A 15,624-nucleotide genomic window follows, 5' to 3' on the forward strand; every position below is an offset into this window, starting at 1 on the left:
AATAAAGTTTCATCTGTCTCAAAAAAATGCATATGGGTACAGTGTTGCATGACCGCACAATCGTCATTCAAAGTGTGACAGCTGAAAATTGGCCTGGTCAGGAGGGCGTAAAAGTGACCGGACTTGAAGTGGTTAAAGGGTGTAGCCCTCCATAACAAACTGTCATAGTTGAACTCTGATCTGAATGGTTACCATGGACGACCAAGAGCCTTCTCCAGACTATGACACATCAGTCATAAAGCGGTAATGTCCCCAGGTGGCGCTCTCGCCCCGGCAATGTGGACAGGAAGGTGAAGTTGCTGTGTTGACGAGGTGAGCGCTTTCCAGTGCCACGTGCGCAGTGACGTCACGACAGGAGGTGCGACAAACTCGCCGGACAAGTTAGAGCTGCCGGTAAAGGCAGAGGAGGAGGTATCGCTGGTTTCCGGGACTGGCAGGAGCCGCAGTCCACAGTCCTGACGTTGGGGCCGCTCTTTGACAGACCACGCCCAGTTCTTGGTGGTGGGGGATCACGTGAGAAGCTCGCAGTAGCAGCAGGAGTTGCTGAGTTAGGACAGGCGGTGACAGTCCGGGCTGTGTATAGAGCGGCTCACGCGGGACGACCATGACGGGGATCTGGCAGAGATGTGTGCTGCTCCTGATCGTGCTGGGGATGACAGCTGCTGCCGGTAAGAGCCATCCCGGCCCCGGTCCTATAGAGGCAGTCTGATGTCCTGGGGCTGGAGACAGGTGGAGCGCTGCCGCAGGGCGGTGCTCGGTGTTGGGAGGATCACCTGCTCACCTCTCTCTGGGTGGTAGGGCAGGGGATGACTACCGATCATATGACCGCTCACTGTGTCATGCCATTCCAGGATCATCTATGGAAACCACCTGGGCACATGAGCTTACTCTCTAATGCTTCCCATATATCCATTCACCCCATCATTGCTTCCATCCCCCGATGGAGCCCAGCAGTTCTCATTGCTTTTGTATTGCCATTTTCATTCCTATTAACTGGTTTTAAAGGAAGGGATCAGTTCAGAAATGAAAGTGATCAGATGTGTTGGAGCGTTCTGATTGGTTTTCAGCCTGTCATGCGTAATATGGATTGATCATGAGATCGCTTTTGATTTTTGTTTACTTTTACCAAAGTGATCAGGTTGGTGCTGGCGAGCTTACTGTTTGTATTTCAACAGATTATCTGATTTAAAAGATCAGTCAGTGTATGGCTTTCATTAGAGCAGCAGTGCCCAACTGGCAGCCACAACTCTCCCTGCAGTGATGACCAAGGTGATGCAGCTAAAAAATTCCGCTCTCACAAATTTTCTGTAAGGATGGAGGCGATTATGAGATCGGACACTGCAGTTATGTTTTGTGCTGCATATTACTTGGTAAACCGGCATAGCCAGGGCTTTCGGACATTTCAAATGTATTTACTGCTAGTGAGGTTCTCCAGATCCTCCATGGATCTTGTATTCCAGCATTTCAATTTTCAAGAGAAACCATGACTAGGCAGTAGGCATTCAAGTATTTACATTTTTTTTACCAGTTGTAAGTCCCCCATTCATACTGCCACCTTGCGGTAGTGCAGTGTGATTTTGTTCTGAATGGCACCCCAAGGGAAAATGTCACCAGCACACCGAGGATCACCGATATGAGCCCAAACGTTTTAGTGAACGACCACATAGTTACAGCAAGGCAATGTTTCGGAGTATCGCAGGACCCCTGCGTCAGACAAGACTCTGAAACGTTGCCTTACTATGTGATCGTTCATTAAAACTTTTGGACCCATATTGGTGATCCTCTGTGTACTGGTGACATTCTCCCTTGGGGTGCCATTCAGAATGATTTCTCCCTTGCTGATTCTGTTCGGTTCCGGCCGACGGTCGCTGCAGCACCCACTTATACCCACAGCCAATTTTAACGCAGGAACGTGTGCGTTTGGCTTGTACACTTGCATTCTGGATGGCACCCAACACACCTTCTTGGGGCACTTGCACAACGTTCTATAACGTGTGTGTATTACCATGCTCTGCACTTCCGGAAATGCTGCACGCACCTTAGGCAGCCCATTCAAACGAATGGGTTGCCTTAGCTCATCTCTTAACATACAGTACTAATAAACCTGGAGTAAAACAAGCCCTCACTGACCTCTGTAGCTGAAGGTACTGTGGAGTAATTTGTTGAGGTTTACAGTCAATGTCATTTCAGTCTTTCTCTCAGAAGCACATCTCACCCTGATCCCCCGATCTTCTCCTTCACTTTTACTTGTGGTTGTAAGACATCTGCAGGTTAAAGCAGAACTAAAGGTACAATAATCACCTCCTCTCTAACAGTCCAAAGTCTGTGAGGGGTCCCTCACTGGTGGCAGAATCTTCCCTCAGGTGCCAGTCTTCAGGCATGTGCAGGAATCAGTCATCCTGGCACATGGGTACTGTAGCTGAGCTGGGCATACAGCTCAGTTTACACGTGGCAGAAGACTGTGAGCAGGCAGGTAGGTGTATTTTACTGCAGAAGAGACACTGCATATGTTTTCTGTGATAATTAGCCTGCCTGTTCACACACAGTCTGTCTTAAAATACCTTCAAGTGATATTAAATGCTTGCTTTTTTTATTTTTAAACAAACATGTCATACCTGCTTTGCGATGCTTTTGCACAGAGCAGCCCCGATCCCTCTCTTCTCAAGTTCCCTGCCAGTGCTCTTGGCCCTTCCTCCCTGCTGAGTGCTCCCAGAGCAAGCCACTTGCTCTGTGGACAGGGTCGTATTTACCACAAGGCAAACAAGGCATTTGCCTAGGGTGGCATTTTTTTAGGGGGCAGCACTGCCCCCTGGAAGAAGGGACATATGCAGCATGGGGACCAGGTGGGATCTGAGAGAGGCTGCGGGCTGCTTGATGGTGTATGCAGAGCCCGACTGTCGTTCCCAGGAATGTCCAGAGCTGTAAAGGTGAGTGTCTTTCTCTCTGTCGCCGGGGAGGGGGTGTTAGTGGGGCAGGGGTGCTGTTGGTCACTGTCAGGCTCTCTTCTTTGGAGGGGGTCTGGTGCTGGTTGGTGTCAGGCTCTCTACGCTGGGGAGGGGCATCCAATGTTTGTGTTGCCTACGGCAGCACGAATCCTAAATACACCACTGTCTGGGGGCACTCGTGCATGCTCGCTCTGGAGCCCTGCTCTTTGTGTCTATAAGGCACACAGAGCGTGGCTCAGCCCCACCCCCCCCCGATGACAGCAGCCAATGGTTCCCACTGCTGTGTCTCAGCCAATGAGGAGAGAGAGACCCAGGCAAGCCAAGGCTCAGGTTAGCATTTGTATTAGAATGCATGAAGGTATAAAAACCCTTTTACAAGTACTTTAAGTTCCACTTTTATAATGAAGTGGAGGGTCCATAGACAAGGCCTGATAGATGTATCTCTGTATTACTCTGTTTGGTGCTGTTACTGCACATAGACATACATTGCAATGTGCTGGAATTCTGTATTTTCCATAAGGCACAAAGAACGTCTCCCTGTTCAGAGAAAACCCTTCTGTGTCGTGTGTGGTGCCAATATTTCCAGGCACCTGCTTGCCTGCATGCTTAGGCCCTATAAATATACACTTCTTTACTTCCGCGGCTGATAAGAAAATGTTATGTAACGCACAGTCTAAGGGTTAGGGCTGCATGGATGATTTTAAAGTGGACCTGAACTCCAAAAGAGAACATTAGCTATATTACGTGGAATATGTAGAGCCTGTGTTGATGGGCTTTGGCTTGCATTGATGACATCAATATGACATCAGTCAGAGACACTTCTGAGGTCATTCACAATTTATTAACAGGTGAATCAGAGCTGCAATTGGCCTCCTCCTAACCTGTTTCAGGTGGCCTTTGAAATCCCATAGACTTGTATATGAATGGAAACAAAAGCCAGTCAACACGGGCCCTTGGAAATGTTAAATTTGCCTAAGCTGTGCCCCTGACTGCTAGACTCCTGGGATTTGGGGTTGTCACCACCATTCTGATCACTGTTGGAGGCTCTGACATTAGAAAGCAAAACCATGCCTCTACCAAGATTGTATGGCAGATCCATAATGGGAAAAGATCCGCTACTAGGAGGCCACAGGCTATACTGGTAACTAGGTTTTTGCCTTCTGCCTGCATTTTTTTAGGCACAGCTGTCAGGCTTCAGTGACTGTAAACCCTCAACTTTTAAAACAACCTGTTCAGATTAAAATATAAATGAAAGGTAAAGCATTTGTGTAATAGATATTAAAAAAAACAGTATAAATAGCCTTTTTAGGTGATCACATTAACTTTTCGGCTTCTTAGGAGCTAGAGGAGGAGAAACAGTAGAACACTGATCTTCCAAGTGAATGGCTGTGCAGGAGGGGGATGTCTCAGGACAAGTATGAAAATTGGAGGAGAGCAGACTGAGTTCCAAACAAAGCTAGAGAACTGACCATGCAGTGCTTTCCTGCTTAGTGTGGTCAGTTTTTAATGGGCAAGCAGAGGTGCTGGCAGGATCACCAGGTATTTCACACAAAGGAAGCAGTACAGAGAGAACAGGATACTTTTTCATACAATTAAAATGTACAGTAGGTACATATCAGGAATCTGAAATGTTGGGTTAACATATTCTTTAATCTTTTGCTACTTAGAGATTAAACCATCCACCTCACAAACACCACATTGGGTATGTTGCAAAGAAGGCTGCTGCAAACAAGTAGTTCAGTCTTTCAGTAGAAAGTGACCATAATCGCCCTTATAGTCCCAGAAGCACATACTCCCCTTTCCTTCGCTCTCCTGCCACTCCGTTCAGCCAGTGGGAGCAGGATAAAATGCAGGGTACTTCCTGGATTTGGGGAGCATGTGACTCACTTGTCTCTCATGTGACAGCATTGCTGCTTGGTGGTTGGCTGTTCAGGTTTTGCAGTGCTGTCTCATGACAGGGGAAGGTTCTCAACCCAGTGTAAGCTCCAAGTTGTGAGTTGGAACTTAGTCAATGCTATCTTTGTGGCTAAACAGAGAACAGGTAAGTATATGATGCCAGTGGGACCTTTATGACAAAGCACAAGTTCACTTTATGACAGGGCTTGACAAATTTGCTTTGAATCTTGGAGCCAGCTAAAAAAGTTAGGAGCCAGGCACCCAAAATAGCATGTGCATCTGGCAATAGGAATTTGACAGCAAATTGACAGCCCCATATATCTATATATTCCAATCCAGCAAAGAAACATTTCCATATAGCATAGAGATATCCTCGTCCAGCAGAGACATCCCTATTAAGCAAAAAGATAGCCCAATCCAGCAGAGACATTCCCATCCAGCAAAAAGACAGCCCAATCCAGCAGAACATCCCTATCAAGCAAAAAGACAGCCAAATCCAGCAAAGAGACATCCCCATATAGCAAAGTAATATCCCATCCAACAAAGAGCCCCAAAACATCAGCTCAGCTGACAGGTATAAGAATTGTGTAGCAGCAATCTACACATTCAGTGGGTATGCCGGTCCACAAAAACTCCCCCCTTCATCTTCACTGCCACCGATCAACTAAGCTCTGTACTCCGCTCAGTGATGCAAGATGCGGCCCTTCTCGCAGTTTTAGTGAACTGCGCTCCACCACTGGTCACATGACCTTGATGCCCCACACACCTCCTGCCACTGGCCAAACAAAGGAAACTAGCAGAGTGAGCAGCTCGGGATACCAGGAGCATGGTCAAGGAATGACAGAACGCACACAGCACACTTGGGAGTTGGGATGGTGGGCGTGGAACAGTGAATGGACTGACAGGGCGTTTTTTTGTTGCCATGATGACCTGGTGCCTGGGATTTGTGGAGCCCTGCTTTAAGAGATAGCTGGGTAGAACGTGAGACCCTCAAATCAAATGAGCTACCCACTACTAATGTAGGTAGGTGTGAATAGCATACTTGAGGGGTTGGACAATTAGGGCTACCCTAGGTGACAATAATTACTGCTTATTACCACTCAAATTTCTCACCATCCCTCCTTCTGTAATAAGATATAATGGAGTCAATTTACTAGAGGCTGCCGCATGCGATATGAAGGTCGTTTGTCTAATTTTTCAGAAATATCGCATGAGATAAGTTAATTCACCGCAAAAAATCACAAGATAAATCATTAAAGTCAATTCACTACAAATACATTTGTTATTTATCACCTGATGTTTGCTGGCAAGAAATGTACAAAATAACAATTAGAGGAACTCTGGACTGGGCAGAAAGTGGAAGTATATAATGTATCAGTGTGAAAATGTTCTCCTCTGAGCTCAGGAGTGTAAATACATTGTAACATTTCATCATTGTGAATGACAGCCTACTAGAACACAGGTGTCAAACTGGTGGCCCTCCAGCTGTTGTCAAACTACAAGTCCCATGAGGCATTGCAAGATTGACAGCTACAAGCATGATTCCCAAAGGCAGAAGCATGATGGGACTTGTAGTTTCGCAACAGCTGGAGGGCCGCCAGTTTTACATTCCTGCACTAGAATGTTTTCAGAGTATGTGCCTTCTGGTCAGTGTAAGGCCCCCTTCACACGAGCACACTGATTGGGTCTGCCTGTCCGTTTTTCAAGCAGACCCGATCGGACACTCCGTTGCTCTCTATGGAGCAGCAGGTGTTACCAGACGTGTCCGTTTACACCTGATCCAATCCTGACCACTAAAAACAGATGGATGGGGCTGTCTGTTTCTATCCTACAGCCCATAAAGGACAGTGGGCTGTCTGTGTCCACTCTGCATAAGTCCACTTGGTCAGCAAGGATCAGTGGGCAGATCACCGACTGGGAAAGTGGGTCTGCTGCGTGTGAAAGTGGTCTTAGCCTGCAAGAAAACAGCATGAAGAAATAAAGCAAAATATAAGCGTTAAATATTGCAAAACATACATATTTCATGCATTCAGAAATCATGTTTTTTTTTGTTTTTTTTTGTGAATTGACTACTTTTGAGATAAATATTGCATGAGTTATTTTAACTAAAAAAATTCTTGCAGTATTTATCTCTTCGTGAAACCCCAATGGTGGGTGCCAGATCTACAGAGGATGAGCAGGTGCCTCCCCAATTATCATGCTCATCAAGGAGATTAGTGCCCATATGAAGCCAGCATAATAATGCCTGCCTTGCCAAGTGTGCCTGAAGAAGCAATGGAGATGGTTGACTAATGGAGTTGATTGCCTCCCATTTTAGGACAGTCTAAAGAGATCAGTCTAAAATGTGTCTGTGATACATGGGAATGCAGGCCACACTTTATCCCTTTTCCTCACAATAACTATACTTAACCCCTTGACGCCAGCACCTCCTGGGCCTTTAAGGGTTTCAGAAGCCGGGAGGCAGGGTGGGATTTAGGATCATGTGACACGCCGTCACGGCGGTCACATGATCGGGAAAGGTCCCCGATCAAAAGAGGAGATCGGGACCTTTCCGTGAGTGTGCACAAACACAAATGTGCGGCCGCTCAGCGTCTAGGCCCAGATGCCGGGAGGACGCACATTTGCGTTCGGTCAGTATGAAGAGGTTAAATTAATTTTAAATTTAAATAATGACACACACACAATATTTCTTCTTTTGGCATAAATTTTTGACCGCGGCACTTTTATTGGTAATTCACTTAACAAATTAAATTTGCAATATCATTTATTCAAAACTCTTACACTTTAATTATCAACCATGAATAAACTTGCTCAGTCATTAATCCCTTGGCGCCGGCGCCTCCCGGCCTTTTAAGGGTTTCAGAAGCCGGGGGGGTGGGGTTTAGGGTCATGTGACCGCCTTGACACGCCATCACGGCGGTCACATGATCAGGAAAGGTCTCCATCGAAAGAGGAGATTGGGACCTTTCCATGAGTACCGGACATGTGTGCTGGGAGCGCGCAGGGCGCGTGCTCTCAGCACATATGTTTTTGTTTTTTTTTAAATAGAATGCAAATGTGCGCCTGCTCGGTGTCTAGGCCCGGACGGCGGGAGGCTGCACATTTGCGTTCAGCCAGCGCGAAGAGGTTAAGGACTCGAACTATCTGAAATAATTCTATTAATAAGCCCCCCTTTTCTATAGAAAGGGTGACACAAACCACATAAATAGTGCCTTGCGACAAGGGAGTGATGGTGTGGAGCCCGTTGGCCAACTCTGACCAACTGTGAGAAATCTGTCACAGAGTGCCCTTTATATAATGAGCCCCTAAAATTCCAGTATGTTCCAGGTCACGTGATTTTTCCCGCTTTCTCCAAGGTCACGTGGTTATTCTCTTCCTGCGGTTTTCCCTGTCAGATTTCTTAAAGTGGCCCTAACCTAATCCCTACCTATTCCTGAGGAGAATTTTTTTTATTATTTTAAATTAATAAGGGATGGCGTCCACATGCCCATGCTTTCAGGCTCATATGTTAGAGCCCTCGTTTTTCATTCCTTTGATATGCTTTATATCGGTTATCATCTGTATTTTATTAGTCAGCCATACAATTAAAATTTCAAGTCCTGTTGGACTCAAGTGAAAGTAGTCAAATTGGTAGGTTAATTGGCTCCTGTCTAAATTGGCCCTAGTATGTGTATGTAAGAATGTGAGTTAGGGACCTTAGATTGTACACTCCTTGAGGGTTAGGGACTGATGTGAATGTACAATATATATGTAAAGCGCTGCATAAATTATAAGTAATAAAATAAGTAACTCACTTTTTTTTTAAACCAGGATCCCAAAATGTAGCTTTACAAACTGAGCCTTTTGTCTCCAAATTGTTGTCTTGAGCAGAACTAAAGTCTAACACTAATAGTATCCAGTATACACAGTGAAGCAACTAATCAACATAATTTGAGAACATAGTTGTCAATTATGTTCATAAATAATTAGTTGGTCAGCCGATTAGTTGGGCTGCATACAGAATGCATTATTTGTTTACATATCAGAAAATACAGTGTAGCACACATACAGCTCAGTACACCATTCATATATGTCATTATACAAAGTGCAGCACACATACAGCTCAGTACACCCTCCATACATGTCAGTATACACAGTGCAGCACACATACAGCTCAGTACGCCCTCCATACATGTCAGTATGCACAGTGCAGCACACATACAGCTCAGTACGCCCTCAATACATGTCAGTATACACAGTGCAGCAGACATACAGCTCAGTACGCCCTCAATACATGTCAGTATACACAGTGCAGCACACATACAGCTCAGTACGCCCTCAATACATGTCAGTATACACAGTGCAGCAGACATACAGCTCAGTACGCCCTCAATACATGTCATTATACACAGTGCAGCACACATACAGCTCAGTACGCCCTCAATACATGTCAGTATACACAGTGCAGCACACATACAGCTCAGTACGCCCTCAATACATGGCAGTATACACAGTGCAGCACACATACAGCTCAGTACGCCCTCAATACATGGCAGTATACATAGTGCAGCACACATACAGCTCAGTACGCCCTCAATACATGGCAGTATACACAGTGCAGCACACATACAGCTCAGTACGCCCTTCATACATGTGAGTATACACAGTGCAGCACACATACAGCTCAGTACACCTTTGATCACCACTGGGTTTTTTCATTTTTGTGATATGAACAAAAAAAGATCGAAGATTTTGAAAAAGATATTTTCTACTTTTTGGTTACAACAAATATCCAATAAACTCTGTCATGAATTTAGGCCAAAATGTATTCTGCTACATGTCTTTTGGTAAAAAAAAAAAAAATCACAATACATGTATATTCATTGGTTGGTTTGTGTAAAATATTCTGGAATTTACATAGCTTTTACTTTGACTGCCTATCACATTTCTTGCTAAAATGTCAGGGCAGTACAAAAACCCCTGGCATTATCTATCCCCTGCGAGCGTCGGGACGTACAGGGGACGGAACTGGTGGGAAATTTGAAAATGACAAAAAGTGACATTCACTAAAATAACATAGTAAATACTGTTCTTTCTGCCTGGAAACTGAGAAATGTCCATGGTATCCAAAAAGCGTCCCTTTAGGTCAAAAGCGGTTTTAGACCAGCTAGAGAACAGCGATAGTAAATCAGAACTACTTGCAGAATTGAGTGATAATGATTTGTGGGGAAATTCGTCGTCCGACACTGAAAACGATTTTGCGACTTTACTCAGTGATGTGCGAACTTGGTGCTATATTTCAAATTTCAGTGTTTTTGGTTTGATTACATTATTGAATTAAATTTATTATTATATTATTATTTTTTATTATTATATTATAATTTATGATTTCATGTTTCAAATTTTAACATACCCGGGATGTTAGACTCTTGTTCGGACAGATTTCAGTGAGTTATTCCTAAAAATTACAGGCCTACAATAAAAAAAATACATATTTCCATGCAAAAAAAGTACCGCTTTGAGCACAGAAATATGGACATAATCAGACCGCTAGGGAGGTTAAACCGCCTAAATGAAAAAAACGCCTGACATATTTGCAATTCTGCTCAAAAACTCCTGAAAATCATTCTGTACTATTGTTGGCTTTGTGTTTTAGGTAAAATCAATAAAAATATTGAATTTAAAAAAACACTTGAAAAAATGCCTGAAATTGCTCAGCTCAAGTGTGAATGTGAACAGAGAGGCTGTTTTATTGCAGAACAGATGTGCAATGTCTCTTCTGCATTAAAATAGCCTTCGTTCACCAACGTGCTGCGCTAAACTATACAATTTACTTTCATATAAATATATCATTCATCCAAATAATACATGAATAAACAAAGTTCATAAATACAGCCCTGGCCAAAAGTTTTGAGTGACACAAATATTAAATTTTCACAAAGTCTGCTGCTTCAGTGTTTTTGGATCATTTTGTCAGATGTTACTATGGTATACTGAAATAAAATTACAAGAATTTTATATGTGTCAAAGGATTTTATTGATGATGAAATTAAGTTTATGCAAAGAGCCAATATTTGCAGTGTTAACCGTTCTTTTTCAAGACCTCTGCAATTCGCCCTGGCATGCTGTCAATCAACTTCTCGGACACATCCTGACTGATGGCAGCCCATTCTTGCATACTGAATGCTTGGAGTTTGTCAGAATTTATGGGGCTTTTTTGTTTTACCTGCCTATTGACCACAAGTTTTCAATGGGATTAAGGTCTGGGGAGTTTCCTGGCCATGGATCCAAACTTGATGTTTTGTTCCCCAAGCCACTTTAGTTATCACTTTTGCCTTATGGCAAGGTGCTCCATCATGCTGGAAAAGGCATTGTTCTTGGATGGTAGGGAGAAGTTGCTGTCGGAGGATGTTTTTGGACCATTCTTTATTTATGGCTGTGTTCTTAATTAAAATTGTGAGTGAGCCCACTCCCTTGGCTGAAAAGCAACCCTACACATGAATGGTGTCAGGATGCTTTACTGTTGTGTTGGCATGACACGGGACTGATGGTAGTGCTCACCTTTTCTTCTCCGGACAAGGTTTTTCCGGATGCCCCAAACAATCAGAAGGGGATTCATCAGAGAAAATGACTTTCCCCAGTCCTCAGCAGTCCAATCCCTGTACCTTTTGCAGAATCAGTTTGTCTTTGTTGTTTTTCCTGGAGAGAAGTCGTTTCTTTGCTGCCCTTGACACCAGGCCAGCCTCCAAAAGCCTTCAATTTACTGTGCTTGCAGATGCACCCACACCTGCCTGCTGCCATCCCTGAGCAAACTCTGCACTGGTGGTGTCCCGATCCGGCAGCTGAATCAACTTTAGGAGATGGTCCTGGCGCTTGCTGGACTTGGGTGCCCTGAAGCCTTCTTCACAACAATTGAACCTCTCTCCATGAAGTATTTGATGATCCGATAATTGGTTGATTTAGGTGCAATCTTAGTAGCAGCAATATCCTTGCCTTTAAAAACCTTTTTGTGCAAAGCAATGATGACTGAACATGTTTCCTTGCAGGTAAATTGATATTTGTATCATTCTCAAAACTTTTTGCCAGGACTTTTCAGTGCTAATATTTATAGATCCTTATGACTGTCAGATTTGACGAAACATGTCAGAGTGAGGCTGTGCTGCGACCTGAAGTGACGTAACGGAGTGATGTGGGCGCGCCACTGTTTGGAATCCGGCGGTGGTGAGAGCACTGTCCTGGTTTCCATCAGTGTTTACACCTTATCGCAACATTTTTGGGCTTTTTGACTTGCCTTTAGTCTGTAAGTGGCTGTTTATTTGTAGTGAATAAAGGGTTTGTTTTGTACTGCACCATTGGGGCATTTTTGCTTTGTTTTTGCATGACCACTACACCTGAGAGCGGAATACTAAGAAGGAGGTTGTCTTTTATGGTATTACGAGCGCCTCTATATTAGGAATCTACCAATCTGTGAAGTGCTGTCAGCTAATTCTAGGGAATAGCGGACATGGAGATTGGTGGAGAGGAATAACATCGATTTATTAATTGATCTTCTTCCCATCAGGAGTCATTCTTTGAGTGATTTTAGCCAACCATGAGAATGCGGGGCATGGATATTTGGCTATTTGTATACTCGAAAGGGGGGGGACGCCATCTTTTTACATGTGATTTATTTTGGAGAATTTGAAGATTAGTTTGGTGGATTAGGACTTTTTTGGACTTTATTTTCACTTATATAGATTTTTCACTTTTACACTTCACATGTAATTTGTGCTACTGAATCACTTTGAGGGTTCTTTTGTGCAATATTTATAAATATTCAGATAAAATTATTCAGAAATTTGTGCAAATCAGTCCATGGCATAAAAGCGTGAAAATCCCTCAACCGGAAGATCACAAAAAATCCCAAACGTGTATATGTGAATCTCCAACCAGCACCAGGGGCAAATAGATGGATTTTCACCTTGTGGTAAAGACCTTTTAAGTTATGAAAGGTCATTTAGCACCTTTTTCTCCTTTTTAAAAAGCCGGGATCAGCTCAAACCACTGGCACCCTGATGTTTCTGCAATAACGGGTCCATTCCACAACAAATAAATGCAGCCATAAAAGGATACAAAATCAGACAAATGGTGATCCACAAGGTCCGGCTGACAGCTCCAGCGCTGACTGGCTGCTATTCCCAGGGAGAAGGAAATCTCAGCTGTTTGTGTGTGCCTTATAGTGCTCCGCCCTACGCGTTGCATCAGATTGATGTTTTCAAGGGAACCGAAGCAGATAAAGTCAATTTGAGGTAACATGGAGAGTGGAGTACCACTAGGTTCACTCACAGAGCTGAGGTTTCTTTCTCCTTGGGGGATGATGTGGGACATGATGTGCACATGGAAGTCAGTGATTGGAGTGTGCCAGGACTGCACAAAGCTGTGCATCTCAGTGTACATTCAATAGAAGAATGAAAACAGGCTGGTAAGTATTGCAAAAGACACATGCTAGGTCTCTTCTTGAATAAAGAGCTGCCTGCTCACAATCCTTTTTAATTATTGGTTTGGTTCTGCAGTAATGACATGTTAGAAGATATCTTATCGTAGAGAAATGCAGGGCTGGCTTCCTTGCTGACCTAAAGCTGATCATATGTTTTAAATTTCTGAAAATTCCTGCTGAATCGACTAAGTTTCGAGCTGAGAGTGACCCTGACAGCACCACCACCACCACAAATCCGTTTTCTAATCACATTTTGTTGAAGGAGCCAGGTGGAGAATTATCCAACTAGATGCAGTCACTTTACAATAGGTTCACACCAAAGCGTTTTGTGCAGCGTTTTGCAGAAACGCAGTACAGTCCATTTAACATGATTTCCTATGGGACATGTTCACACCTGTTTCGTTTTCACCCGGTGTGGTTTTTTGGAAAGGGTCAGGGACTTTTTTTAATGCAAAAAGTTGCGTTTTTGGTTCTATAGACCTCAATAGAAACTGCAGAAAAGCATGTATTACTTTTTTTATGTGTTTTAAATCTGCCTAGCAACAAGAAAAATTAAAACCTGAAAAACGCAATACAGAAACGGCTCAAACACAACCTGCATGGGTGTGAACCTAGCCTTCGGGTATTCAGCAGCCACATATTCCACCGATTGCTGAATACACTAGGCAGCAGGGGAGAAACCCTCACCCATGGCTGTTTAGTGTGTATGGGACAATCCATTCCTCCATGGGGCTGAGTGAAACAAATCTAAAGCTGTATGGCTAGCGTAAGAATGTTAGTTTGTTTGGCTTCAGAGCTGGTTCATCCTAATGCTGTGCAGGAAACGCAGCGAATCCTGTGTGCTTCCCGCACTGCATTGCAATTGCACAGCATTCATGTGATCTGTTTCGGGTGTCAATGTTAAATTAACGACTCCCCCAAACAGATCGCCAAATGCAGTGCGAATGCCAGAATTTGCATCACATGGGTGTGAACACCCACTGGGATACAAATCGGGTGCGGGGGAGAAAAAAAGGATCCTGCACCTTTTTTAGGGTAGATGTGATGCAATTTGAACCATACAAAATGTATGGCTCAAATTGTACCACACAGACATAGCATGTGATTTGCATAGGAACGTGGTGCAATTTCTGTGCGAGTTACATGTGGTGTCCAGCACTGCAGGAGTGTGAAGTCTGGTCTCCTGATCTGCGTACTTGTTCCTGGTCCAAAAGTAATAAATCCGTATGAAGCCAGGCAGTTGGCATTTTTAGAAGAAGAGGTCTGCAATGTAAATGAGAGAGCAATACAGAATTCTTTAAAATGCTTTAATTTCTGTTTTCTGTATTTAACTTAATTTTCACAAATTCATCTAGCTCGTAGGGGCTGATTTAGTAAAGGAGTAGAGGATGTTCATTCTGCAAAATGAATGATCGTAAGGGCTCGTTCACATTTGACTGTTTTTCCAACTCTTGCCAAACGCCCTATAGCGTTTGACAAGCGTTGGTCCGGTGTTTGCAGAGCGTTTTTAACGCTTGGCAAACGTCGCATGCGTGGTTTAGCGATGGTTGCTAGGCGTTTGCCAAGCGTCAAAAACGCCCCACAAATGCCTGTAATGAAGTTTGAATGGTGTTAACGTTCCACAAACGCCCCGCAACTGCACCGCAAACACCGGCTGGGCGTTTGCGGAGCGGCACCATAGACTTGAATAGGAGGCTTCAACTCCTCCTGACTCGACCATTGGCGTCCGTTTTGACGCAACGCGACGTTAACGCTCCCATTTGAAAAGCACCATGTGCTACAATGTGTAGAAGTTTCCCAGGCGTTTGGGAAACGGTAAAAACGCTTCCCAAACGCCTGTCTGCCGCTTGCTAACAAGGCTAGTGTGAACATAGCCTTAGGCTCAATGCACATTGGGCGTTATGATAACGCTGGTAACGTTAGCTGTTTAAAGTCATGTTAAAAACTTGAGTTTTTCAGCTTTTTTTAGCATTTTTTCATTAGTGTTTAGCAGCGTTTTGTGGCAATTTTCCACGTTTGCGGTTTTTTTTGCCAAACATTTTTTAAATTCTTTTGGTCAAAAAGTCCAAAAACTCCGGTTTGCGGCGTTTTGCTGTGTTTTTCAGCGTTCGAGCATTTTTACAGCTAAAAAACTCCTCTAGAAACCCACTAGTCCTGGATTTTTTTTCCAGCCAAAAAACGTTGATTACAGTCTATTTGTGCATGGACACATAGCATAACATGTTGGGGGGTTTACTGGCTGTAGAAAAAAACGTCAAAAGCCAAAAACAGCCGCTGTAAAAACGTCCAGTGTGCATGAGGACTAAGTAATGCGAGTCTTTGTTTAGT

At 43.9% G+C, this 15,624-nt stretch overlaps 1 protein-coding gene across 1 annotated transcript in view; it reads left to right on the forward strand.

Moving 5' to 3' along the window:
* Positions 1-342: 342 nt before the first annotated feature.
* Positions 343-15,624, forward strand: part of CD164 (CD164 molecule) — a 47,079-nt gene continuing 31,797 nt past the window's right edge. Inside the window, exon 1 of the mRNA XM_089664763.1 lies at positions 343-668. Within this exon, the coding sequence (XP_089520889.1) occupies positions 605-668 (64 nt within the window). The 5' untranslated portion in view covers positions 343-604. The remainder of the gene's footprint in view (positions 669-15,624) is intronic.

This window comes from Staurois parvus, unplaced genomic scaffold, assembly GCF_062004578.1.
Source record: "Staurois parvus isolate SC_StPar_1 unplaced genomic scaffold, SC_StPar_1.0 ptg000048l, whole genome shotgun sequence".
Taxonomy (NCBI): Eukaryota; Metazoa; Chordata; class Amphibia; order Anura; family Ranidae; genus Staurois; species Staurois parvus.